This window comes from Terrapene carolina, unplaced genomic scaffold (genome assembly GCF_002925995.2).
Source record: "Terrapene carolina triunguis isolate 2854851 unplaced genomic scaffold, T_m_triunguis-2.0 Scaffold69, whole genome shotgun sequence".
NCBI lineage: Eukaryota > Metazoa > Chordata > Testudines > Emydidae > Terrapene > Terrapene triunguis.
Window position 1 is genome coordinate 66,194,932 of NW_020664420.1, and position 27,757 is coordinate 66,222,688.

Consider the following 27,757-nt stretch of genomic DNA (forward strand, 5'->3'; position numbering starts at 1 on the left):
GTTCAGGGGTCAGGGCAGAGGGCTGGGGTGTGTGGAGGTGTAGGGCAGGCGGCTGGGTGTGTGGGGGTTCAGGGCAGAGGGCAGTAAGGGTGGTTCAGGAGTCAGGACAGAGGGCTGGGGGTGTGTGGGGGTACAGGGCAGAAGGCTGGGTGTGGGGGGGGAGTTCAGGGGTGTGGAGGTGCAGAGCAGAGGGCTGGGGTGCTTGGCTCGTGGGGGTGCTCCCGGCCCCCTGCCCTGAGCGGCTCACGGCAGGGGGCTGGAAGGGATATGCCCTGTTTCACCCCCTTCCCCAAGGTTCCGTCTCTACCTCTTCTCTGCCTCCTCTACGGAGCAGGAAGCACGCTGCCACTCGTCCCCCTCCCCCTCACAAGGGCGATCAGCTGATCGGTGCAGGGAGAGGGAGGGAGGGGGAGGAGGAGGGGCAGGAAAGCACCACGCTGGGGGAAGAAGCGGGGGAGGGGAGGAAGCTTGGCTGCCGCAGGACCAAGCTTCTGCCTCCTGCCCCCGCAGGGGAGAGCAGTGGGCAGGGGGGCTGAGTGGGGCTGTGGGCCGGGACCTTGGCACTGTGCCACTCAAAATCGGCTTATGTGCCGTGTTTGGCACGCATGCCGTAGGTTGCCGACCCCTGTCATACGAGCTGTGATTGCAGATTTGCAGCAAAATAAAAACTCCACACTCCTGGAACAGATAAATAGAAGAAAACTGGCACCTTTCTTTAAAAAGTTTGCTCTAAGAAAAAAAAAAGAAGAAGATTTGAAGGTTGTGGTAGATAATCAGTTGAACGAGCTGAATGTAATAGATAATCATCTAAATGGTGCAATACTGTGACCAAAAGGGTTAATATATCCTTGGATGAATACAGAGGGGAATCTTGAGTAGAAGTAGAAAGATTATTTTACCTCTGCATTTGGAAAAATTGGTTACTAACCTTTCATAACTGTTGTTCTTTGAGATGTGCTGCTCGTGTCCATTCCATGCTAGGTGTGCGCACCACGTGCACAGTTGCCTGAGATTTCTTTTTCCCCTTAGTGGTATTCAGAGGACCGGCCCTAGCACCTCTTGGAGCCCTGTGCACATGAGCCGGTATAAGGGGTGCTGCCAGCCCTGCACCCCCTCAGTTCTTTCTTGCCGGTAACTCCGACAGAAGGGTAGGAATGTGGGTCATGGAATGGACATGAGCAACACATCTTGAAGAACAACAGTTATGAAAGGTTAGTAACCATTCTTTTCCTTGTTCAAATGCTTGCTCATGTCCATTCCATGCTAGATGTCTCACAAGCAGTATCCCTGAAGGTGGGCTCGGAGTTCATGGATGGGCAGATTGCAACATTGCTCTCCCGAAACTTGCATCATCATGTTGGGTGATGGAATAGTGGGACACAAAGGTATGAACTGACGACCATATTGAGGCTCTCCAGATGTCCTGGATTGGTATCTCAGTGAGGAACTCTGCTGACAAAGCCTGGGCTCTCGTTGAATGAGCTGTCATGATGGCCAGAAGGGGAACCTTTGCCTGCTCTTGGCAAACTCAGATGCAAGCAGTTGTCCAGGATGAGATTCTTTGGGATGACACTGGTAGTCCTTTCATCCTTTTCGCTACTGTTACAAAAAGTTGCATAGTCTTGCGGAAGGGCTTAGTCTTCTCGATATAGAAGGCCAGGGCCCGCTTAACGTCTAACGTGTGGAGCCAACGTTCCTCATCAGAGGAAAGATGATAAGCAGAAAAATATCCTGGTTGCTATGGAATTCTGACACCACATTTGGTAGGAAGGTCGGGTTGGGGCGCAGCTGGACCTCGTCCTTGAAGAATACCATATAAGGGGGTTCTGATGTCAGGGCTTTGATCTTGTAGATCCTTCTGGCCAAAGTGATCACCACCAGGAAGGTGACCTTCCAAGACAGTAGCAGGAAGAAACAAGATGCCAATGGCTCCAAGGAGGGCCCCTGTGAGCTTTGACAGGACCAGGTTTAAGTCCCATGGGGGAACTGGGTTACAAACCTGCAGGTAGAGTCTTTCCAAACCCTTGAGGAACCTGACTGTCATCTCATGGGAGAAGACTGATCTGCACTATACTGGAGGATGGACGGCCGAGATGGCTGCCAAGTGAACCTTAGCAGACAACAGAGCCAGACCATGATGTTTCAGGTGGAGCAGGTAGCCCAAGATGTACTGCAGGGAAGACCGAGATGGAAAAAGATTCTGTTCAAAAGACCCAACAAGTGAAACATTTCAACTTAGCCAAGTAGGTAGCCCTGGTGGAATGTTTTCTGCTACTTAGCAAGACTGATTTGAGCAGGCCCACTCCTCAGGGTTCAGCCATGCAGCAGCCATGCCGTAGGTGTAGGGAGACGAGGTTTGGATGAAAAGCAACCAACCATGGTTTTGCAAAATCAAGTCCGGACAGGGTGGAGCATTAGTGCAGCTGCCACTGAGAGGTCCAGAAGCATGCCAAACTAATGCTGGTATGGCCATGCCAGAGCTATCATGATAACCTTCACCTTGTCCCTCTTGATCTTTAGGAGGACTTTGTGAACCAAAAGGATCAGTGGGAAGGCGTACAACAGGCCATCTGTCCATGAGGGCAGAAAGGCATGGGAAAGGGAGCCCCTGCTGAGCCCGCGCATAGAACAGAACTGATGGCATTTCCTGTTCTGTCTGGTGGCAAAACAGGTCCACCTGGGGAGTCCCCCACTTCTGGAAGATAACAGTGGTGACCTTCGTGTGAAGAGACCAATCATGGCAAGAGGAAAAGGACCTGCTGAGGTGATCCACCAGTGCATTCCGGTCTCCTGGGAGGTGCGAAGCCTCAAGGTAAATGGCACGTTTCATACAAAAGTCCCACAGTCGGAGAGCCTCCCGACACAGGGCTTAGGATCGAGCTCCCCCTTGCTTGTTGATGTAAAACATTAAGGCCATGTTGTCTGTCAAGACCTGCATGACCTTGCCTAAGAGTTGGAGGAGAAAAGCCAGGCAGGCCAAGCATATTGCCCTAAGTTCTGTGACGTTTATGTGCAGGGAGAGTTCTTCCTGGGACCAGAAACCCTGGGTCCTGAGTCTGCAGAGATGGGCTCACCACCCCATGTCTGACGCATCCAAAACCAAGGTACCTGTTGGATATGGGGCAGCAAAAGGCACCCCCCTTCATCACAGAATGTGAGTCTCTCCACCAAGTCAGAGAAGCTAAGACAGGTGATGGAATCGTGAGAACCGAGTGCAAGTGGCATCTACTCGGGGAGTAAACTGACTCCAGCCACATTTGTAGGGTTCTGATGCGTAGCTGCACATACTGCACCAGGCAGGTACATGCTGCCATGTGACCTAACAGTTTGAGGCACACCTGGTCGGTCATAAGCGGGTGAGCTGTGACCCGGGTGATTAGATCCAACATAGTTCGGAACTTGGCCCCAGTAGGTAGGCAGGCCCTGGCCTGGGCGGAGTTGAGCATTGCCCCAGTAAACTCTATTCTCTGCACCGGGACCAATGTTGATTTATGTTAGTTTATTAACAAACCCAGCGCCCAAAGGGTGGCATGTACTATGCCAATGCTGTGCTGAACCTGAGAGTGGCCTTTGATCAGCCAATTATCGAAGTATGGGTAGACTTGTAGGCTTCAACATCTGAGGTAGGCTGCAACCACTGCCATACACTTAGTAGAAACCTGAGGGCTGAAGATAGACCAGTGGTTCTCAAACTTTTGTAGTGGTGACCCCTTTCACACAGCAAACCTATGAGTGTGACCCCCCTTATAAATTTAACACACTTTTAAAAATATTTAATATTATTATAAATGAAGGTGAAGCAGGGTTTGGGGGTGTAATAACCTTGCGACGCCCTAAGGGGTCACAACCCCCAGTTTGAGAACCCCTGTGATAGACTGAAGGGAAGCGTGGTGAATTGGTAGTGGCATTGGCCCACCACAAACCTGAGGAATCTCCTGTGTCCATGGATGGAGATGTGGAAATAAGCATTCTTTAAATTGAGGGCAGCGTATCAGTCTCCTGGATCCCGGAAGGGAAAGATGAAGGCCAGGGAGACCATGCGGAACCTCACTTTCCTGAGCTATTTGTTGAGGTGATGCAGTTCTAGGATGTGCTGTAGGCCCCCTTTGGCCTTAAGGCTTAGAAAAACTTGGGAGTAAAACCTCTTCCATCTCAAGTCCAGAGGAACTTTCTCTATTGCCCCCATATGTAGGAGGACTTGTACCTCCTTGACAAGAATCTGCTCATGAGAAGGGTCCATGAAGAGGGATGGGGTTGGAGAGGTGGGAAAGATGAAAACTGCAGGGTGTAACCAACTGTTACAGTACAGAGCACCCAACGGTACAATGTTACATAGGCAGTCCAAAAACCAAAGGGGGGGGTGGATCCTGAATTGAGTCTGGTATATCATCCTCAGGTGTGCCTTCAAAAGGCTAGCCTGGTCCCACCGGGGTACCTACTTCAGCCTGACTGGGAAACTGAGGTAGAAGGTAGGGGCTGACAACATTAATAGTCCTTTCTTTTATAGGGTTCCTGCCTGGGAGGCCCCAAAAACCTGGGAGGCTGCTGAGGCCTGAAATGCTTCCTGGAGGCCCGGGGCGTAAACAGGCCTAGGGAGCGAAGTATGGCCCTTGAGTCTGAGGTCGTGAAGCTTGGAATCTGAGAACAGGGAGGTACCCTTGAAGGAGAGTTCCTGGACGGATTACTGAACCTCATGCGAGAGACCTGATGATTGGAGCCACAAATAGCACCTCATGGTGACCGCTGACACCATCGTTGTGGCTGCTGAGTCAGCAGCATCCAGAGCTGCCTGGAGGGAGGCTCTGGCCACCGTCTTGCCTTCCTCCAAGATGGGCATGAACTCCTGCTTTGACTCCTGTGGCAGGGAGCTCTTTAACTTGACCACTGAGTCCCACAGGTTAAAATTATACTTTCCCAGCAACGTCCTGCTGGTTAGAGATACGAAGCTGGTGGCTGCCCGTGGAATAAACCTTTCACCCAAACAGATCCAGCCTTAATTCTTTGAGGTGGTGCTCAACTGCGCTTGTCTGTCCCGCTCGTTTGCAGCGGACACCACCAGGGATCCTGACGGGGGAATGTGAGTACAGGTATTCAAACTCACTGGCCAGTACATAGTACTTCCTCTCTGTCCTTTTTGAGGTAGGCAGCAGAGACGAAGGGGTCTGCCATAGCACCCTGACTAGACCCAACACTGCCTCATTGACTGGCAGGGCCACTGTCAATCAGGCTCTGCATAGACTCCTTTACTCCTAGGCTTCCAGCCTCAAATTTGTGGTGACATGTTCAGGAGTTCTTGATAGGCCCTGAAGTCATCTGGTGGAAGCGGGTTATTAGGACCTGCGACTGCCTCATCCGGGGATGATGAGGAAGAAGGCTAGCACCGTAGAGGGGCTGGTCCTTTCTCCTGCACCTGGACTACTTTCATTGGGGCCACTTCAGTGACTTGGTGCCAGGGTCAGTACTGGAGTCGGGGTCCAGTGCCGGGGTCAGTGGCTTGTTTCTAGGACACCACCAAATATGAATGCTGGGAAGGGGGTCTCGGTACCAGGGGAAACCATCATGTGTTCCAATATTGCCACTGCATTGGCCAATGGCCCAATGGCCAAGCTCCAGCTGCAGGGCCGATACTGAAGTCCGGTGCGTAAGTCGGGTATCAGTACTTTTCTGGCGGGGCAAAGGATTGCCCCTCTGACTCCAAAGAGGACTCTTCCCTCGGAGACCATGGCGGAGCCGTAGCTGTTTCTGCCTCCAGGCGGTGCTGGGAAACTGGTGACTGACGCCGGGTTGGGGACTGCTATGGTGGGGCCATGGAGGGCCTTCCCCTGGAAGGTGCCACAATGGTCGGTGCTGGGATAGAACTCACAGCCCCTGGAGTTGAGGGCGTCCACAGGCACGAGGTGACACAACTGCTCTCAGGAGTCAGAGGTGGGCCCCAGACCGGGCTCAGTGCCTTACGTAGAGTCGACATAGTCAACCATGAATCTGGGAAGGATGAGTGGCCCGGCACAGGTCTCACTTCGTCAGCTACTCCCCACTTGTCCCTCTTCAGCATCAGAGAGCGCCCTCTCTTGGCACGCTGTTTCTTATGATTCTTCCTGTATGGAGAACAGTGCCAGGAAGAGCACAGTGCCGGTGGAGCACTTCGCACGGAGGCCAAAGTGCTCAGTGCTGATTCAGAGCAGCCAGGCTCTGAGGATTATCGGAGGGTTGCCTCCATGAGCAAAGTCTTCAGATGAACGTCCCTGCCTTTCTGAGTGCACAGTCTGAAGTTCCTGCAGATCTTGCGCTTCTCCTTTACGTAAGCTTCCCCAAGGCATTTTAGAAAGCTCAAATGCGGGTCACTCACTGGCATGGCCTCCACTCACCGCAGGAGGTACCCTGAGATGATGCTCCTTGATGACTGGGACCACTATTTACACTACATACACTAATACTAACTGATAACTAAATACGCCAACTACAAAAACTATATACAATGGACTACAGAGTCCAAACCACTGGGAAAGACTTTCAAGAGCAGGAAGGTCATTCCAAGCAACTGTCACGGGCAGTAAAAAGGAAGTGAGAGGATGTGGAGCTGGCGGCACCCCGTATACCGGTGCACGTGTGCAGGGCTCCCAGGGGCACTAGGGCCGGTCCCCTGGATACCACTAAGGGGAAAAAAATCTCTGGCAACTGTGCATGTGGCATGTGCAAACCTACCACGGAATGGATGTGAGCAAGTGCTTGAAGAAGAACTGGTGCAACCACTGCTGAAATACTGTGACCACAATTCAAGAAGGATGTTGATAACCTGAAGAGGGTTCAGAGAAGAACCACAAGAATACTAATAGGATTAGAAAACAAGCTTTATTGTGACAGACTCAGGGAGCTCATTCTATTTAGTTTAACAAAGAGATGGGATAGGGATGACTTATCAGTCTATATGTACCTACACAGGGAACAAAAATTTGATAACAGGCTCTTCAATCTAGCAGACAAAGGTATAACTCGATCCACAGGCTGGAAGTTGAAGCTAGACAAATTCATACTGGATATAAGATGGCAATTTTTAAGTGAGGGTAATTAACCACTGGAACAATTTACCAAGGGTATGGTGGATTCTCTATCAATAGCAATTTTTAAATTAAGAGTGAATTTTTTTTTTAAGTTATGCTCTCGTTCAACAGGAATTATTTTGGGGAAGTTCTATAGCCTGTGTTATTATTGGTCATGCTAGGCACTCACAATGACTCTTCTGATCTCGGAATCCATGAACGCATGAATATTCAACTCCAGAATTCAATTTATTTGTATTGTGGTGATGTCCTGGGACCCTAATAATGGATGAGGGCCCCATTATGCTAACAATTGTATAGTCTATGCCCTAAAAGGTCTTACAATTTAAATATAAGATAAGAGACAGCAGATGAATAGATAGACAGACAGTGGAGCACGAGGTAACTGAGACAAGACTAGTATGCATGAAAAACAGTTGTCATCATGCATCAGGTATGTAACTATTGTTGAGCTTTTTGTACATATCATGACAGAAAATTGTAAGGAGCAATCTGAAGGAAAGCAATGATGTGGCTTTCTGGATGTTTAAAGCCAGCTTCTCCCATACATGAGGGTCAGCATGGGAAAAAGTATGAAGGTTCTTGTATTAACATAATGGACAATAAAGGCTGGCATTACTGGCAGAAGTCAACATCTTGAGGGTGTGCAAGAGATGATGTTAAAATAGGCCACGAAAGGCTTTAAAAGCAAAGATGAGTAGTTTATGTTTGATGCAGTGGAGAAGAGGGAACCAGGGAGGAGTGACATGGTTTTCATGGATCATTCCTTCAACTATCTTTGCAGTAGTTTTTTAAATGGAGGTAACTGGGGCAAGGTAATATTTATCAAGGCAGGAGAGAGAAAGATGTAACAGTACTAGAGATGCAAGATGAGGGTCTGGATGACAAATTTCTCTGTATGAATGGAGAAAAAAAAAAGGCAGAATTTTAGAGATGTTTTGCAGGATAAAGCAGCAATATTTAGAAATGACCTGGACGTGATGTCCGAGACAGATCTGAGTAGAAAATACCATGCAGGTTACAGGCCTGAGTGACAGGGAGGATGGTGGTGCTGTCCATGGTGACTGAAAAAGGAGGAAGGCAGGGTTTAGTGGTAATGATTTAAAAGCTCCAATTGTTAATTGGGGGGGAGGGATAGCTCAGTGGTTTGAGCATTGGCCTGCTAAACCCAGGGTTGTGAGTTTAATCTTTGAGGGGGCCATTTAAGGATCTGGGGCAAAAATCTGTCTGGGGATTGGTCCTGCTTTGAGCAGGGGGTTGGACTAGATGACCTCCTGAGGTCCCTTCCAACCCTGATATTCTATGATTAAAACCCACTATTAGTTTGTTTTAGGAATCGCTCTTTTCTCTGGAGCTAAATATTTTGAGCATTTAAAAGTATTATGAAGTGAGTGGACTGTTTTTATTGGTGACCAGTAGTATCATTTAAACACTATTTATACAGGTAGAAAACTGTCAGAGATTAACCTTATACTCACCTTCTTTTACCATTTGACTTCACCTCCCACAATCAGCTGGGTACAACTCTGTCACCTTTATCTTGTGTATCTCTTTTGAGACTTTTTGCAACGGTGTGGGTGTTTCACTGCTGACAATGTATTTTACAGCACAAAATGCTCATCTATTTGCATATGGATCAAATAACTATAGTGGTAATATGTAATATAATGTAGCCAATTAGTTCAGTTTATTATTTAATTGTGATATATTGTTGGGATTAATGCATATGCTATTTCATATGTAATCAGTGTGTGATGAATAGATTTAAATTGTAAGTATAGGTATAGGTATAGATATAAGTAGGATAGGATCATAGAAGTATAAAATTGACAAGTATTTGAGTGATGAGTATGTATTAGACAGATAAAGATAAGGTTGTAACGCATGGCCTACAGGCTGAGACCTGCAGGATTTCAGATTAGCCATACTAGGCCTCAGGCCTAAGAAGAGCTGACATAAGTAGCTTAACCAGAAATAACCCTGTACAAGTAAAGTTACAAGATTATTGTAAAGAAAGTGCCAGTAGGTGATGTTTGGGGAAATATATTGCAATGTACCTATCTAGACTGCAAGACACCTGACTGTAACATCACTGTGGAAAGTTTTGCTCTCCCCACAGGTTACCATGGGAACATGTTTACATAGATGCTGATGAGACTAAGGGGAACTCAGAGAACCACCTATGAAAAGCAGGGCATCCCAAAATGTATGGGATGTGGAAGGACAGAAAGAAAAGGGGGTTGGAACAGTCATGCATATACATATGATGGTAGATGTGGTCATAACACAGGATAAAAAGGGTTTGCTGGTATGGACAGGATGGTAAGACCACATCAGAAAAAAAAACCCATCTGTCAGGATCCCACCAAAGGCAGTAAGGGCCAAGGGTCAGAGCAGGGGGAAAACCTGAGGCTGGGAGTAGCAGAGGAGTTTGTAGTCAGGTTCTAGGCCAGGGTCAGAGTCAAAAGGTCAGAGTCCAAGTCAGGTTTCAGGTTCGAGTCAGGAAGCAAAGTCCAAATCAAGCCAATGTCAGTGGCAGGCCTGGCTGTGGCAGCTACAGGAGATCCACACTGTTGCCTGGAAACTTCCTGGAACACTCATTGGGTTTATATAGGGCAGGAAGCCAATGAGGAGCCAAGAGGCTCCTCTCTGTCAAATCCTTGAGGTGGAACTTCCCGTGGGCTGTATCCACAGCAGGTCTTGGGAAGTGGAGAGCAAGCTGGTTACATTTGCCGCTGGGTGGCAGCCTGGAGATATCAGCTGACTGGTGGCTTCACAGCCCTGGGTTCTAGACTGGGGGCCTTATACCATCAGGGAAGAACCAAGTCAGAAAGACTCTCCTCCCCGCCCCCCCGCCCCATTGATGACAACCTGTTGAGAGATGAACCTGACTCTCTGTGATAGGTGAGTATGAATACAGCATTGGCTATTGCATAGTTTTGTACATGTATGTGTGAATGTAACATAATACAGACAAAATGACTTGTGATTCCATGTGTGGTCACTGTATTCCCTCTTCGTGTACTCCTAGAGTCTCCCAACCTAAGAGAATCTCTAAGGGTGACTTTTACCCTGTTGATCTTAAAACTGTAGCAACACAGGAGATGGACTTACTTACTATGGACAGTGTTTTAGCATAGAACTATCAATTCAATTGAGATAAAGGCTACAATAGTTGTGGGTGCTAAACAGTTCTACCCTTTTGTTTTAAAATGTTCATAAATTTTCAAAACCTTTCACTTTTGGGGCTAAAGTTTTCTGTGTTTTGTCTCTACTGAAAAGCTTTTTTATTATTATTATTTTATTTGTTTTAAATTGGAGCAAAATTCTGGCTTTTGAACTGAGAAAGGGTAAAAAATTGCACTTGGGACACTTAAAGAAATTTGCTTTACCAAAAGCAGACTGCATTGGAAACAATACATCCAGTGCATGTCACCATGAAAAGTGATTTCATTTTCTGCTTTAACTGGAGGAAAATGCAGTTTTCCCATACACTGGAAGTTCTTAGGTAATTTAAATGCTTATTACCATAGAAGACTAATAAAAACATTCTGAATTGACTTATGGCATCTCTGTTCAGTAGACCTCAGTGAATTCTGCAAAAAGATTCCCCAAATATTCATTTGAATTTTAAATGAATTTGCTTCATCAGTATTCACACCCTTTTTTGTTGCCTTTCAGGGAACATTTATGCAACAAAATCTCACAAGCATTTGCACCAGAAGTTTGTTGATAAAAAATTAGCTTCATCCAATGAGGATGAAAGACAATACTAATGTGACAATCTTGTCCAAAATTTCAGAATATCAAAAAATAAATGTGAAGAAACTGCCATGCGTTAACACACAGCTAATAGAAAGAATGTCACCAAAAATACGCACTCATTTTTAATCTCAGGACTCCCTCTTCTCAGACTTGTAAAGCATCTACAGCCTGATTTACATCTAAAAGCTATATTGGCATAGCTACGCTGGTCAGGGATGTGAAAAAATATACCCCTGACTGACAAAACCCCCAGTGTAGGTGCAACTATGTCGACATAACGGTACTTCTGTCAATGTAGTTAAAGTTGCCTGAACAGGTGATGTTCGTAGACTGACAGAAAAACTCCTTCCGCTACTGTAGGTTGCGTCTACACGAGGGCTATGCCAGCATAGCTATTACAACATAGGCTCTGTAGTGCAGACTTAGCTTAAATCAATCAATGCAGATTATTATTTGTACTGCAGTAGCACTTATTAGCCATCAGTCTTTGTGCTAAGAACTGAACAAGCATATAAAATTAAGATAGATTTTAAGCTTTTCAGGGAAGGAATTAAGTATAAAGAGGAGACACAACAGATGTGTGTATACAGATAAACAGAGGTAGTACAAAGTAACAACGAGACTATTAACAACACCGTGATAAGCAATGGTCACTGCATACCAGCTGCCTAACCATTTTTGTAGGCATCATGACTGATAAGAATGATGCAGGGCATCGGCTGCACTGCCATTTACTGGCTTTAGAAAAGACCAGGACATCTTGTCTTCTCACCTGAAGTAAAGGTGTCACAGTATCAGGCTTCTGAAAAGAGGACAAGAATGAACATACAGAATACAACAGCATCCCCATATGAAGAGGTAACAACTTTTGACCCCCCGAGGGCTTGTTTAAAAAAAAAAAAAAAAATTTGATGGATTTGATGTTAATTAAAAGGAAACAGACCAAAAAGGAGTTTACAAAATGCAGTACTGTATTTCAACTTCATTGTGAGCCTTAGCACTGCACAGCAGTGAACACTTAGAAATGAAAAAATATTCAGTGTACCTTTTAAAAGCAGTATCATCAATAGTACACAACAGATAACCAGAAGTTGAATCAGCAATTCTGCTTACCTATCTTCACCAAAACGTCGGCCAATCAAGACTTTACACTTGTCTCCAGGGAGGCAAGCAGCTAGAAGAGGCACTGTCCGTAATACTCGACTTTCCTTTATATCAAAAAGGGAAAAAAACATTTTTTAAAGAATAAGGATGCTTTCTTAAACTCTTAAGATGTAGTAGTTTCTTTTGTAGTTCTTACTACCACAAAATAGGCATCATACAGGCTCTCTCAGTGATAGAAAAGGCATACAATAGGGAAAAAATCCAGATTCCAATTTTAATTTATTCTATTCTGTGTAATACTTACCTGTAATTGTTGCTCTCTGAAAATATACAGCTCAGTGAAAACATGTAGTCTTGCCTCCATTCACCTGTTCAGACCTGGCAGGAATTCCCATAAACCAAATTCTATGAAGTTTGGTGTGATGAGGACTTCTCATCCTACCACTGCTGAAGTATTTAACATGCCCCCCAATACTTCACCAGTTAATTTCAAGCTGGAAGTTAGAATACTTCCATATACATATTAGCCAATTAAAACATGAAAAAACAAATGAGGTCAGTCTCTTCACCACTGTATATCTTCAGAGAAGCATTTTTTACAGGTATCTAATTATTTCTTTTTTAGAGCTACCCATCTCAATAGATTCTCACGTTGGACTTTTATCCTGCTCTCTCTCTCAGTCAATGAAAAAACTCCCATTGACTTCAATGGTGCAAGGTCAGACCTTCAGTGACTTAAAATAAAGCTCAAGGGTACTTGTAAAAGAAAACTGTGAACAGAAACTTCAACAAAAAATGAGAAACAATGAACACGGAAACCATAGAGAACACACCCTGATCAGTACCGTTAACAATAATGCAGATTACATAAACAGTATGCTAGATAACAAAATGTATTATACACAAATATATGTGTGTGACAGGGAGAGAGAGAGATTGATTTCAAATTGCAGAGCCACCAAGCACTTGCTATTAATTCATCAGGCACAATGGAAGCCACCAACCAGATGAAAAAAGATAGTATGATATAAACTTAATAGGCTTCTTCACCTATAGTCGTCCTGCAATTTTGCCAAAAGGGCTTATTTGTGATTCAAGAAATTGATAAGAAGTTTCACGGCTTTTAAAAAATCTAAAAAGTTAAAACAAAATTTTATTCTTATGCTCAGAGTGAAGAAGCAAGAATGTACAAAAAAGTAGAAACCTGGTCAAAGACTGAAAAACGATGACAGCAAAACTGATAGTGCACCCAATGTCCTGAGCTACCACTATCCAAACAAAGCATTTAAACAACAGACTAGTCTAATACAGGCACAGAATACATTAGTTTTTATACTTGTGGGGTTCCCCCCCTCCCGTGTCTGTCTGTCTCTCTCTCTCACACACACACACACACACACACACAAATGAGGTTGACTTTACTTTCACAAACAGATGCCAAAAACAATAATCTTGGATGTGTCAGAAGATTCATTTTTTGGCAAGTAGTTAAAGAATGGCAACAAAGAGCAGAAAGAACAGCTACTATTTGTCTCTCATTAAAAAAAATACTAATAGCCAGCAGGAGGAAGACATTCAAAAATTGTTACTTTCAATGTTTTTCTCTAATTTGGTCCCACTGCCCAATCGAAATAACTTAACTTTTAGACAAATGCTTGCTGCTAACTGTATGGAAGAGTATTTTTTTTAACTGAATTAAAGGTGAACTACAAGAGAAAAGTATGTTTGGAAATGTAGACAGTATATGAAAGATGGACTACACAAAGTAGAGAAGAAATTGTTTGAGAATTCAGACATGAGCTTGTAGATAACTAAGACCTTAGTAAAGGTTAAGGCTAAATATATTCTATTTTCAATCTACAGGTCTGAAAACATGTAATTATTTCCTTCCTTTGCACTCTTCCATGTTCCTCCCGGCAGCAGTGTGCAATGCTTTGTTTTGTGGAAATACTGAATATTTGACTACTGAAGTACCATAGATACAGCACCATGGGGGTTATTCTTCTTTTCTGAGAGTTAATGGTGTTGGTTACTACCTTATAGTTTCTCTGTAGTGAACTGGATTTTTCATGATTCATGACTAATAATGAAACATCTACTAAAAGAAAATTTATTAAAAATAAACAAACAAAAACCAATATCCTTTTGGTTTCTCTCAGTTGAAATGTCATCTTGATTTTCTCTGGAATGGATAAAGTGTAACAATAAAAAATCCACAATCCTCAGGATTCAACTGGGGATGCTTATCAACCATAAGGAATAAGTGAAGGTGAGCTAACGGCACCAGATCTATGCATGAGGATATTAAACCCAGAAGGTTATTGGTCTTAAATTTCCTTCACAGAAGTTAGACATAGTGATCACTAGCTTTGCAGGAAGCATTGTTTGGAACCGAGACATGTACAGTATGGCTTACATTCTTTTAACTCCATTAAGGGCTCAGACTTGAGCCATGCTGCATTCCTTTGCTTCTGACCAGAAAGCAGACTGTTCTACACTGCTGGAGATTCCTCTAGCGAGGCTGGGGGAAAGGGGTGGTAAAACAAATAGGTGTACGGTCAGCACAGCTAACTCTATGCCACATCCCCAAGTCCCCAGCACAGCCTCCTGTCCTGAAGAGCTTAAAATCTAAATAGACAAGACAGACAGAAGGTGTGAGGGAAAAGAGACACAGAGAGGTAAAGTGACATCTCCAAGGTCACACAATAGGTCAGCAGCCAAACCAGGACCAGAACCCAGGCCTCTTAACTTCCAGTCCAGTGCCCCATCCATTAGACCACAATGCCTCTCCAAATTGGGTGCAACTAACGTAATTCCATCATTTAGATGGCCAGGAGAATGTATCATCCTTAATTCGGGAGACACATGAAATTGTTATTAGAAATCTTGCTATTAGGTTTACACAGTTATTAGGGCCCATGATTTTTTTGAAGGCATGAAAGAAGCAAAAATGTAGAAAAATATGATCAACGCTTGGGAGGATCCTTACAAAAAACACAGATCACTGGGAATTCTTGAGGAGCTAAGTACAGGTTATCAGAAAACATTAAGAATACCCAAGAAAACAAATAGGTAGTCTGTTTCTTTTAGGATTCACTTATGTGCTTCATTAAATACTTAATTTATTTATTTTTGAAATAGTAGCTCTAGTAGACCGGATAAGTAACTGTGCTTTCCTGTAGACTTCTCCTTGCTACAACATTTAAGGCCATTACCTCAGGCTGATTTGATTTATATTGTTAAATATTAATAGATTAATACAGAATAATAAAAGCTAAACACAGATCTCCTATGACTAAAATATATTCATGCTTCAACTGTCTCCAGGCCAGTAGGCACGTATTACCTACGGGCTCACTCCTAAATCCTTACTTACACAAATAGCCCCATTGACATAATGAGACTGCTTATGTGAGGAAGGATTTCTTACACATAAGGATTTCAAGAATGGGCCATGATTCAAGAGGAGGGGGAAAAATTAGGAAAATAATGACAGATTTTAAAAATAAAAGAATAAATGAGGTTAACAAATCATGTGAACTAGTTGTTCAGCTTTATAGATATTTTCAAAGATTAAGTTGTTGCACATGTGTGAACAAGATTGTTTCCTCTTGCCCTCTCTCACACCCTTTACTGTTGAAGCTTCTAGCTGAACTCTGACAATTCCCATAGCCTTACTCACCTCCGCTGGATGCTGAATTATATACAAGCAGGTGGAGACTTTTAGAGGATGTACAGGGAAGAATGGACACAAACACACCTTCTGAGGACGGCTACAGGATGGAAAGGGGAAAAAAAAACATTGGCAATTAGTCATACACACTATAAATTTTATTACGTAAAACATGTATCCCTTCTCAAGAGTTGTGTTAGTAATTTCCTGTACAACAAACTGCACCTATACAAACCTTCTGACAAACTTTCTGTTGCTGATATTGCTATTATTTGTAAAAACAAACAAGACTGTATTTAAATAGACTTTGGAGAATAGTGTTCAGAAACATGCTCTAGAAAATTCAGTTGGGATTAAGGCACTTCAAAGAATTCATTTCAACTTATTCAAGAGAAACAATTTATAAGTGGCTATGCCCTGACCAAGTGAGAAATCACCCACTGTCTTCCACCTCAAATAAAGGATTCAATAATATAATACAAAGCACAGAGAGGAAGGCATATTTGTATGCACAACAAACCATAGACATCCCAAATATATTATTTTGTTGTAATTATTTACTATTCCACACTATATTCATCAGAAATGTAGAAACAAAGGAAGACATGGTCACTGTTTCAGAAACATACAGTCTGAAAGACACAAACAGTACAAAACAAATCAGCTGTTTAAAACTGTTCTGTACTTGCCAAAGGTCTTATAGAAGACTTGAATATAGAAAGACAGTGACTTGAACATTATTATTGTTATTTGGTGCACAAGAAGAGCTGGTTGAAGGTCCAGGCACTGGGAGCAGCACAGAATCGGACACAGTGTAATACAGTGGAGCAGAGATAATATCAGAGGATAAGAATGATGTCAATAAGTTGGGTCAGAAGCTAACCAACAATAAATAAATAAAAAACAAATATTGCTACTAGCGTACTACAATTGGTGACAAAAAACGAACAAAAAAAGACCCAAACTATTTTCCTTGTAACAACAAGATTTCAAAAAACAGGATCATCTAAATAAATTTTTTTCCCTTAGGCAAAAAAAGAAAAAGAAGCTAAAAGTCATTATTTCCATAGTAAACCTAAGGTCCCCATTTCCAACTACCCCTTGTGGTCAACGTGTTTTTCCCCTGTAACATTTACTGACCACACCCGCATACTTTCACCGTATGTTTTTATACTGATATGTCTTCACTGCAAAGTTAACTTGAGTTATTCTCCTGAGTTAGCTTAGATCAGTGGTTCTTAACTTTTTTATCATTGTGTGTTACCTGGGCCGCATGGGCCAGGTGGCAAGGCAGCGGCAGCATGGACCCCAACCCTGGACCCCTGCCGTGCGGGGCCAGCTGCCTGCTCCAGACCCCACCGTGCAGGGCCGGCTGTTTGCCCAGACCCCACCACGCTGGGTGCCAGGGTAGCCCGAACCCCACCGCGCCAGGCAGCGGGGAACCTGGACTCTGCCATGCGGGCCGGCCTTTAGCACACACCTGAGCTGGACTACAGCTATGTACTAATTGGGCCGTATGCGGCCCGTGGGTTTAGAACCGCTGGCTTAGATTGAGAGAGCAGCTGCATTGCAAAAAGACTCTGGTGGCTGTGACTGCACTGGCATTGCACACACAAGAGTGTGGCACTAAGACTTCTGGGGGCAAAGCTGATAGCCCCTTGCACTGCAGTAAGCTGCAATGCTCTATGAATTCTCAGCGAGTGGTGAGAATACTTTTCTGTCCTTTTTGAGCGCACAAGAGGAATTGTCGGAAGGCACTAGCAGAGGACTAGCAGCATTCAAGTGGAGTTAGCCTACATCCATGCAACAGCATGGTAGTATTAACAGCTGACGAGTTGTGCTAACTTGACCTTTAGCCTATACATCCCGACAGGCCAGCAAATTTGAGTTAAAAGCACCATCAGACTAAAATTAAGGGGTTTTGTGTCTGGACAGGACTCAAATTAAAGACAATCCTGAGTTTAGTACGCAATGAAGGCCTTTGGCCCTTCAGGTCCTGAAGTGTTTCAATTCAGTTACATCTTGCCCCAATTTCAGACTGCCTCTCACCAGAGATCTTAAGTTTATGTTAATCTAGGATTTACACCACCATAAGTCCAGAAACTACCTCTAGAAAGCTTTGTTGATTAGGGGGAAAAAAGCAAAAACAAAAGCTTACATAGTATAAGTAACAGACTTACAAAGTAACTAGTGAGAACATTTTATCCTAAGTTAACCAAGCATATGTTTCCACTTTCTTTGCGATCAGACTCTCAGCCTTTTTTCATCAGTGAAATCTCTGTTACTCTATTAGCTGTGGTATTTAGCTGTATATAGCCCACATTACCATTAAAGCCATTCAGGTTTTTTTAGTATTAGTGCACAGACATTACCAAATTTGAAAGAGAGACCATTAAGTTTGGTGCTCAACTTGAGACACCTCGGGCCTGATTTAAACAGGTTGAACATCTATTGCTCATTTTCAGATGTGCTGAGACTAAGGCTACGTCTACACTATCCGCCTGAATCGGCGGGTAGAAATCGATCTCTCGGGGATCAGATTATCGCGTCTCATCGGGACGCGACAATCGATCCCCGAATCGACGCTTGTACTCCACCAGCGGAGGCAGGAGTAAGCCCCGTCAACGGGGGAGCCGCGGAGGTCGATTTGCCGCCGTTCTCACAGCGGGGTAAGTCAGCTCCGATATGTCCAATTCAGCTACGCTATTCGCGTAGCTGAATTTGCATATCTTAAATCGACCTCCCCCGCCCCGTAGTGAGGACGTAGCCTAAGTATCTCAAGATGGGTACATGTGAACAGGGAAATGGTTTCGATGATTTAGCTTATTTCTTCATTTCAACACTTTTGAGTAAGTTTATGGAAGTTGCTCCAGCATAATGTATTGTTGTCTTATTTTTCATATTTCCTCCTATGAAACACACAACACTTCAGAAGGGACCCTAGATAGGTGTTAAGTATAGATTAAAACCTTCTGAATACTACTTGATTATAACAGAGTATAACCACAAATAGGTGCATCCCCCAACAGATTTTTTGCTGTCTTTGCCTTGAATGTTTAGACACTTTTCTTATTGGTCGTAAGTTTTAAGTTCTTGTACTTCCCTGCAATTAAACATTCCATTAAATATATGATTTCTCTCAGATATTACCCAGCTCACTGCATTAAGAAAAGAAGTTAATAGTTAAGGTTTTCCAGTTACAACATTTTCTGTAGAAAAGATTTAGTAGTGAATACCCACTGAATAAATCAGTTTCAAAACAATAAATTCTTAACTCCCAAACTCCAATTCAAAGAGCTACATTTCCCCCCAGCTTCTATAAACTGAAGTAAATGGCATCCAGTGAATCCTGAACTGTATTTGTTATAATTAAATTTCTCAGACACAATTTACTTTGTTTCTTGGTCTCCATTTCATATAAAACCCCCTCCTTTCTGTTGTTTTTTGCATTTTTCACACTTGGTTGTATTTTTGGTTGGTGACTTTTCAACTTTGTTAAAATTTAATAAAAGGACATTCTAAACAAAGAAAGCAAGTATTTTCATATTATAAACTCAACCCTGTCCATCTGTAATTTGATTTGAAGGAAATGGAGCACAAAGTATTGCAAAGTATTTTTTCAATAAAACTTAATTACTTACATGTGTATATACACATCATTTAAGTTTAGGCACCCAATTAGGCACCTAATTATGTTGACTATGTCTTTGTACAACCCTTCTCTGGGGGCACCACGCTTATTTCTGTGCTCTCATTTTGATGCCTCATGGTTACTGTGCTTTTAGGGGCAATTCCCTACATACAGCCCACATTACTAGCCTGCAAACTGTGGGGCTCCTAAGGGGTAGCAGTGGGAAAGGAAAAACCTTCCATTAGACTACAGAATGGCAGAAATCCTGTTCCACAACCACAAATGTAGCCTCAAGGTTACAGAAGCCTACACTCTGAAGGCCATCTAGGCAAAAGGAGTATTTTGTATCTTTTTGTTTGTTGTTTTTAAGTTTGTGGGCACAATCCTGCAATGCACAGCAGGCTGAAGTCAAAACTGAGTAGGAGTTGCAGCCTTGGAGCCAAAAAGAAAAAACACGAGAAGAGTGGTCTGTGCCTAGTCCAGAGGGAAGAGGTCTCTCCAGGGACTCCTTCTGCCCAAGTGTGCCCTGTGGCTATGGCTCTCTTCAGGGAGAATAAAGATTGGTGGTAAAGGAACATTTGTGTCTACATCAACAAGGGCAAACTAAAGGTTTACTTCGGGATGTGGACAGTTTTACTTGTGTATCTGTTTATCTGTAATTTCTCTATGGTTCAGAATTCTCTCAAGATGTTGTTTCCTCTGTTTTCCCTTGTAGCATTCCAGTATCTGGAAAATTATTATAAGGCAATGCCAGGCAGTGATACCAACCCCAGGCCACACCAGTGTAAGTACAATACCTTACTGGTTTAAGTCTAGTAAAAGTGTTAAATGTTCTGAAATTGTCTAATGAGGTCACTCCGAATTTTCTTCACATGCTGGAGCAGAAGGCCACTCCCACAGTTTTTTAAATCTAGTTTATTTTAAAATGTAAAAAGTTAAAAAAAAAACTAATGTTGAAATTGAAAGATACATTTTGTTTATTTATAATACGTTGTGTGCAGTTTATCGTTTACAGTGTTTCCCAACACGGCTAAGACCAGCCAAGCAATGTTTCCCTTTCCTGGTGTCAAGCTTGCTGTGAATCGTGGTCACAGGGCAGGAATGCTATAAAGGTGAAGATGCAGAAGGCCATAAAATAGGCTGGTATATGAAAACCCCTTCTCACAATCTCCTTTTAATCTCCATTCTCACACAAATAAAATCTATGTATATCCAGGCCATAGATGTGCTCTTCTGAGGCCTAATTTTCAACCTGTCATAACATGCCCATAGGGCTGTTGAAATCAGGCACCATTCTGAGGATGCAAATAAGTACACACCTTCAGGTCTCAGTGCCTCCCCTCAAATGATTCTTTGGAAGTGTAGCCATTTAGCTTTATTCTGAATATATGCATTTAACCAGTTTTAATATTTACAATGAACTCAGACAGTTCATCCCATGATAAAGAGCAGCCTAAGCAGAACAAGATAACTGCGTTTTTATATTCTGAATTCGTAAACTTTCCTGGACAAAAACCCATGTGAAGGTAAGTGTGTCACAACATGTGTTTTAGAAACTGTATTTGCAAAGTTAAAAGGAAACTGATGTTTTTGAACTATTATCACTAGTGGCAACATCATCATGTTCTAAAGCATATTGCGAAGGTCAGGCCACAGACTCAATATTTTCAAGGAAATGCAGCTGGCCAAATATAGATGGATGCTTCAAATTCAAGTTAAACAGATTGCTTCCCCATCTAAGTCAAAACACCACAGACCTTAAGGTCAAAGCACACCTGACAAAGCTGGACAGTGTCCATACAGTTACCCCTTTCCATTTCACATACTTTATACTAATACAAACTCATTAAATACACATTAAAACAGTATTCAGGGATTACGTTATGCCGGGACTTGGCATGGAGAGTTTAAAACTGTGAGCAAATATATTTTGGAAAATCTGAACAAAAATTTACTTTTGCTACTTTTATGTTTAGAGGGCAAATAGCATTACGGCTTCAGTGCTTTTTCACAAACAAATAAACATTTTGTTTTTTAAATTAAATTTTGCAGGCTACAACTGCAGTTTTCCAACATTACCTACTACATTCATTTTTCAGGATTTAAAACAAATGAATACAATGGCAACAATTGGCACCAAAATTAACTACCCACCAAATTTCTTTGCACCTTTATTTTAGCTATAAACTCTTTGGGGTGCTGGATATGTTGGGGAGCTTTTCTCTCACACTTCCAGTGTTCCAGTGGTGTCTCCTTACAACTACTACCAGCTAGCTCAGAGGCAGAAGGTACAATACCTCTTCCCTCAATCAAAAGTGCAGAGGCCCTTTAAAATGATGGGGACTGCAGTGCACACAAGAGTTAGCTTAATCTGCTACAGCTTTCCCCCTCAATTGTCTTGAGCAACAGTGTTAGAAACTAGTTCTGGATAAGTAAAAAAAGAAGATGAAAGCCAGACATTTAACCACTTTTTTTCCTAAATAATAATCGCCTTAAGGCTGATGGACAACCTGTAGGCCACGTTTCAACTCCATACAATCTGAGGTACAAGAGGGAAAACTACTGCAAGAAGAGTTATAACAAAAGATGACTGGACCCAAGACAATGAAACCTGTGTAAAAAATTGCCCTTATTAGGCAACCCGTTCTCCCCAAAAAATCTGCCTCACCTTTGGTAGAAGACTACTTCTCTATAACAACCCATTACTGATACCTTAAACTACGTCTCAAAGTCTGGCAAATGGTTACACCAACAGTCCCCAATTTGGCTAGGACTATTTCACATTTAACAAACCATTATTGACATTCCTGTGTCCCAGCACAGTTGGCATATGAGGCAGGCCCTTCTACATGCCCCGTGGGCTGCTGTGCTGAAAAACCTGAACGACTGTTTCACCTTCACCTTGACTGATGCTGTATTACCTGGTCCCCTTTCCATGGCAGGCAACCCCGAGAAGCCCGAGGCATCTGTATTCTGGAGGAGTGCCTTTTAGTGTGTATGACAACTTTGGAGCTATACTGACAAGGAGCAGTATCCTTGTCAGTGCCTCTGCACAGATGGCCCTGGCCTTCTGTGGATCTGTGTGGCTGACGGATAGGGCCTGCTGCTCATTCTGTGGGTTAGTATAACCATGTGCCCCTCATGAACTGATGACAATAATTCCCTTAGAGGATTTGTCATTGGAGTTCTTCTTCTTGCCAGTTTTACCACACAACAGGGCAATCCATTTGTCCTTTTATATATATATATACACACACACACACACACACACACACACACACACACACACACACACACACACAGAGTTACCCTTCATTTCCTTCAAATGCAGGCAGTAGCCTATAAGAATATTTTACACATTAAAACACTGCAGGCTGTGTGTAATACTAGGATATCACCATTTCTCAGGATGCAGCAATAGCCCAGTACAGTACAACTCTGACATGTCTTATTGGTTAACTAAATTATGAATATAGGGAGGTTGGGGGTTTTGTTGGGTTGTTTTTTTTTTAAACCGCCTTGTTTGAAGCAATTATTGTGGCTTTAATTTTTTCAAGGCATCTCTTGTTCCCCTCAAGTTTACTCATACCAATTGATTTAAAGAAGCTGAATTCCCAGATAACATCAAAAGTGATAAAATGTGGTTTAAAGCCATACATAAAAAACAAATACATAAATTTTTTTACTCTTGGAATAGCCTCCCAATTAAGTCTATGCCAAAAGCCCTCCCTTCTCTCCTTTGAATAGCTTCTGAAAATCCATCTGTTCTGCAAAGCATTATAGCTCTAATGATCACATGTGGCTTTCTGTATTTTTGCTGCACTGCATGGTCCCTGCTCATGCTTATTTTGCGCTAGATCCAACACTCTGCTCAGGTAAAAAACTCACTAAAGTTTATTTGGTTTAAATATGGAAAGCACCATTTAACTCTTGAATTGCAAGATCTTTAGGGCTTGATTTTACGCTCACTGAAATCAATGACAAAGCTCCCACAAACTGCAGCAGTTCAGGATCAGGCTGTCTATGCAGGGTTTCTGTTAACTATTTGAAACACTACTTATTATTACATTTACGGTTTGATACAAAACCATTTGAAGTCAAAGGAAAGACTCCTATTGACTTCAATGAGTTTTGTATTATATCCTTAAATGACTGTGAAGATACATATCTCTAGTAAGAAACTCATTCATCTGAAGAAGTGAGGTTTTTACCCACGAAAGCTTATGCCCAAATAAATCTGTTAGTCTTTAAGGTGCCACCAGACTCCTTGTTGTTTTTGCAGATACAGACTAACACGGCTACCCCCTGACACTTCATTCATCTGTGTAAATCAAGCACCATATCTATTTTGCAATATGCTAGCCAGTTTCTTCCTGGCCTTTCAGTATAAAAATCTAACGTTGTAATCTAAATATGTGCTATACCCATTATTTAAGTGTTATTTTTAGATGACCCAGCCAACTGGACTACTTATACATTTTGGGCCAGATTCTCTGGTCTATGAAATTCACTTTGTATCTTATGTAAAGAGACTAGAGCATTGCCTTGGAAAATTCCCCCTTCTCCTTCTGTAGACTGACTCTCCACCAGCTGCTATCACCACCTCCTGCCTCAGAACTCTGATAAGCAGGGCGGGGAGATTCAGGGTACCTCAGGGTGCAGAAGAGAGGGCAGAGAGCATGGTAGAGATAGAGTGAGGCTCTGCTATGGCCCATTTCTCATCTGTTGGGAATTAATTTTTTTTTTATTATTAATTAATGGAGATATCCCATCTCCTAGAACTGGAAGGGACCTTGAAAGGTCATCGAGTCCAGCCCCCTGCCTTCACTAGCAGGACCAAGTACTGATTTTGCCCCAGATCCCCAAGTGGCCCCAAGTGGGAAAATAACCCAGCAGGGCACAGATTGTCGAACAAGTTCTTGGAATGCATAAGAGACAATTTTTTATTTCCAAAGGTGGAGAAAGTTAATAGGGGAGAGGCTGTTCTAGCTTTGATTTTGACAAATAGGGAAGAACTAGCTGAGAATTTGAAAGTGGAAGGCAGCTTAGGTGAAAGTGATTATGAAATGGTAGCGTTCATGATTCTAAGGAATGGTAGAAGAAAAACAGCACAATAAAGATAATGGATTTCAAGAAGGCAGACTTTAGCAAACTCAGGGAGTTGGTAGGTAAGATCCTATGGAAAGCATGTCTAAAGCCTGGTCTACACTGCCACTTAAGTTGATGTAAAAAAATAAATAAATAAATAAATAAAAAATCACTCATGGGTGTGACAAAAAATCACCCCCGAGCGACATAGCTTACATCGATCTAATGTGGTGTCTACACCATGCTATGTTGGCAGGAGAGACTCTCCCACCAACTTACCTTTCGACTCATGAGCACTTTCCCATCGACTCATTACGTCTTCACCAGACCCACTAGCGCGCAATATAGACAAGCCCTAAGGGGAAGAACAGTTCAAGAGAGTTGGCAGTTTTTCAATGAGACATGGGCACAAGAGCAAACTATCCCACTGCACAGGAAAGATAGGAAGTACGGCAAGGGACCACCCTGACTTAACCAGAAGATCTTCAATTATCTGAAACTGAAAAATGAGTTCTACAAAAAATGGAAACTAGGTCAAATTACAAATTACAAAAAATGGAAACTAGGTCAAATTACAAATTACAAAGGATGAATATAAACATAAAACACAAATATGTAGGGACAAAATTAGAAAGGCCAAGGCACAAAATTAGATTAAACTAGATAGAGACATAAAGGGTAACAAGAAAACATTCTACAACTACATTAGAAGCAAGAGGAAGACCAAGGACAAGGAAGGCCCTTTACTCAATGCGGGGGGAAAAACAGTAACAGAGAATGTGGAAATGACTTGGTTTCCATTTTCACCAAAAAGGTTAGTAGAGATTGGACATCTAAGAGAGAGAATGCAAGTGAAACTGAGGTAGGATGAGAGGCTAAAATAAGGAAAGAACAAGTTAATAATTACTTAGACAAGTTAGATGTCTTCAAGTCACCAGGGCCTGATGAACACATTCTAGAATACTCAAGGAGATGACTGAGGAGATATTTAAGCCATTAGCGATTATCTTTGAAAAGTCATGAAAGATGGGAGAGATTCCAGAGGACTGGAAAAGGACAAATATTGTGCCAATCTATAAAAAGGGAAATAAGGACAACCTGGGGAATTATAGACTAGTCAGCTTAACTTCAGTACCCGGAAAGCAAATAATGGAGCAAATAATTAAGCAATAAAATTTCAAAACACCTAGAAAACAATAGGGTGATAAATAAGTGAGCATGGATTTGTCAAGAACAAATTGTGTTAAACCAACCTAATAGCTTTCTTTGACAGAGTAACAAGCCTTGTGGATAAGGGGGAAGCAGTAGATCTTGACTTTAGTATGGCTTCTGATATTGTTTTGCATGACCCATCTCATAAACAAACTAGGGAAATACAACCTAGATGGAGCTACTATAAGGTGGGTACATAGGTGGTTGGAAAACCGTTCCCAGAGTGTAGTTATCCATGGTTCACAGTCAAGCTGGAAGGACATATCAAGAGGAGTCCTGCAGGGATCAGTTCTGGGTCCAATTCTGTGCAATATCTTCATCAATTATTTAGATAAGGGCATAGAGAGCACATTTATAGTTTGCGGATGATACCAAGCTGGGAGGCGTTGCAAGTGCTTTGGAGGATAGGATTAAAATTCAAAATGATCTGGACAAACTAGAGAAATGGTCTGAAGTAAATAGGATGCAATTCAATAGGACAAATGCAAAGTACTCCACTTAGGAAGGAACAAATCAGTTGCACACATACAAAATGGGAAATGACTGCCTAGGAAGGAGTACTGCAGAAAGCGATCTGGGAGTCATAGTCGATCACAAACTAAATATGAGTGAACAGCATAACACTGTTGCAGAAAAAGCAAACATCATTCTGGGCTGTATTAGTAGAAGTGTTGTAAGCAAGGCACAAGAAGTAATTCTTCCGCTCTACTCTGCGCTGATTACGCCTCAACTGGAGTATTGTCTTCAGTTCTGGGTGCCACATTTCAGGAAAGATGTGGTCAAACTGGAGAAAGTCCAGAGAAGAGCAACAAAAATGAATAAAGGTCTAGAAAAGGATAGGACAAAAAACAATGGGCTTAAATTGCAGCAAGGGCAGTTTACGTTGGACATTGTCAGGGTAGTTAAAGTACTAGAATAAATTGCCTAGGGAGGCTGGGGAATCTCCGTCATTGGAGATTTTTAAGACCACATTAGACAAACCCCTGTCAGCGATGGTATATTTAGTCCTACCCTGAGTGCAAGGGACTGGACTAGATGACCTCTCGAGGTACCCTTCAGATCCTATGATTCTATGGTCTTTAATGCCCACATGGCCATTTCGAGTTAAGTGTAAATTTATTTACTGTAAAATTAAGGTGAGCCCATTGCATGGATGCCCTGGCTCAGATTAACCCATGACAACTGTCTACTAATTTGGGCCCTGATCCTGAAATCTGATACATGTAGGAGGACTTGTCAGTGAAGAGCCTCATTAACTTCAGAAGGCCTGCTTCCATGGTTCAGATTATAAGATTGGAGCCTTAATTGAAAAACAAAAAACAAACCTATAGCTCAGATAAATATTTCATCACTCCTTACATATTTTTGAACAAGTCTTGTGTTCATAAAAGATGACAGACTGATGACTTCGGAAATTTGGCCTATGAAAAGAATGAAGACAAGACCTTACACACACACACACACACACACACACACACACACACACACACACAGAGATACAAGCAGTAGCAATGCAAGATCTTCTGTGATATTCAGCCAACATGTCTCAACCATGTTCCCAAAGGATCTCCTCTAAATGAGAAAATTTATTTATTTAGATTTAAATAATAATTTTTAAAATGGCCCATACAAAAGCTCTAAGTGACCTAGCAATTCAACTTATAAAAAGGATGACCAGCCAGCAGCATTAAATGATCAATAACGCTAACATAATAACTCAGAGTCGGAAACTTTAGATATTTGACATCAATAAGTAACCCCCCTACCCAAAAAAAAAAAAAAAAAAAAAAAAAGTCACCAACCATCTTTCATCCACATCTCTCTTTGTTTTCCACAAACAAACCTTTAACCACTGTCAAATAAATGGCTTTTGCAACATGACAGAAAGGTAGGGTGACCATATTTCCCTATGCTGAATACGGGATACCTGGTAAAATTACTCTTATTCAAGTAATTCAAGAGAGTTCAATGGCAATCAGAACTATGCAATACAAACGTTCAAATTAACATCAAGTTGACTGAGCCCATTAAAAAGAAATACTGCATAGTTAGATTCTTTTCATTTACCTTCTTATCTTTAAGGCTTTAGGATTTACACGGGGAAAGGTGACACACACACTCCAGTGCACCTCTCTCACACAGGAGGGGTGACCGACCAATCCGACCCTCTCTGACCAGCACTCTTCGCCTTCCATGCCTGGCTGGGCCCCCGGGATGGACCCAACT

The 27,757-nt window shown here is 42.4% G+C and overlaps 1 protein-coding gene across 1 annotated transcript in view; it reads right to left on the reverse strand.

The window, feature by feature from the left end:
* Positions 1–27,757, reverse strand: part of DTWD2 (DTW domain containing 2) — a 120,388-nt gene that overhangs the window by 22,968 nt on the left and 69,663 nt on the right. The window contains exons 2-3 of the mRNA XM_029910960.1: positions 15,610–15,700; positions 11,937–12,031 (exon numbers count right to left, since the gene is read on the reverse strand). Coding sequence (XP_029766820.1) covers positions 11,937–12,031; positions 15,610–15,700 — 186 coding nt within the window. The remainder of the gene's footprint in view (positions 1–11,936; positions 12,032–15,609; positions 15,701–27,757) is intronic.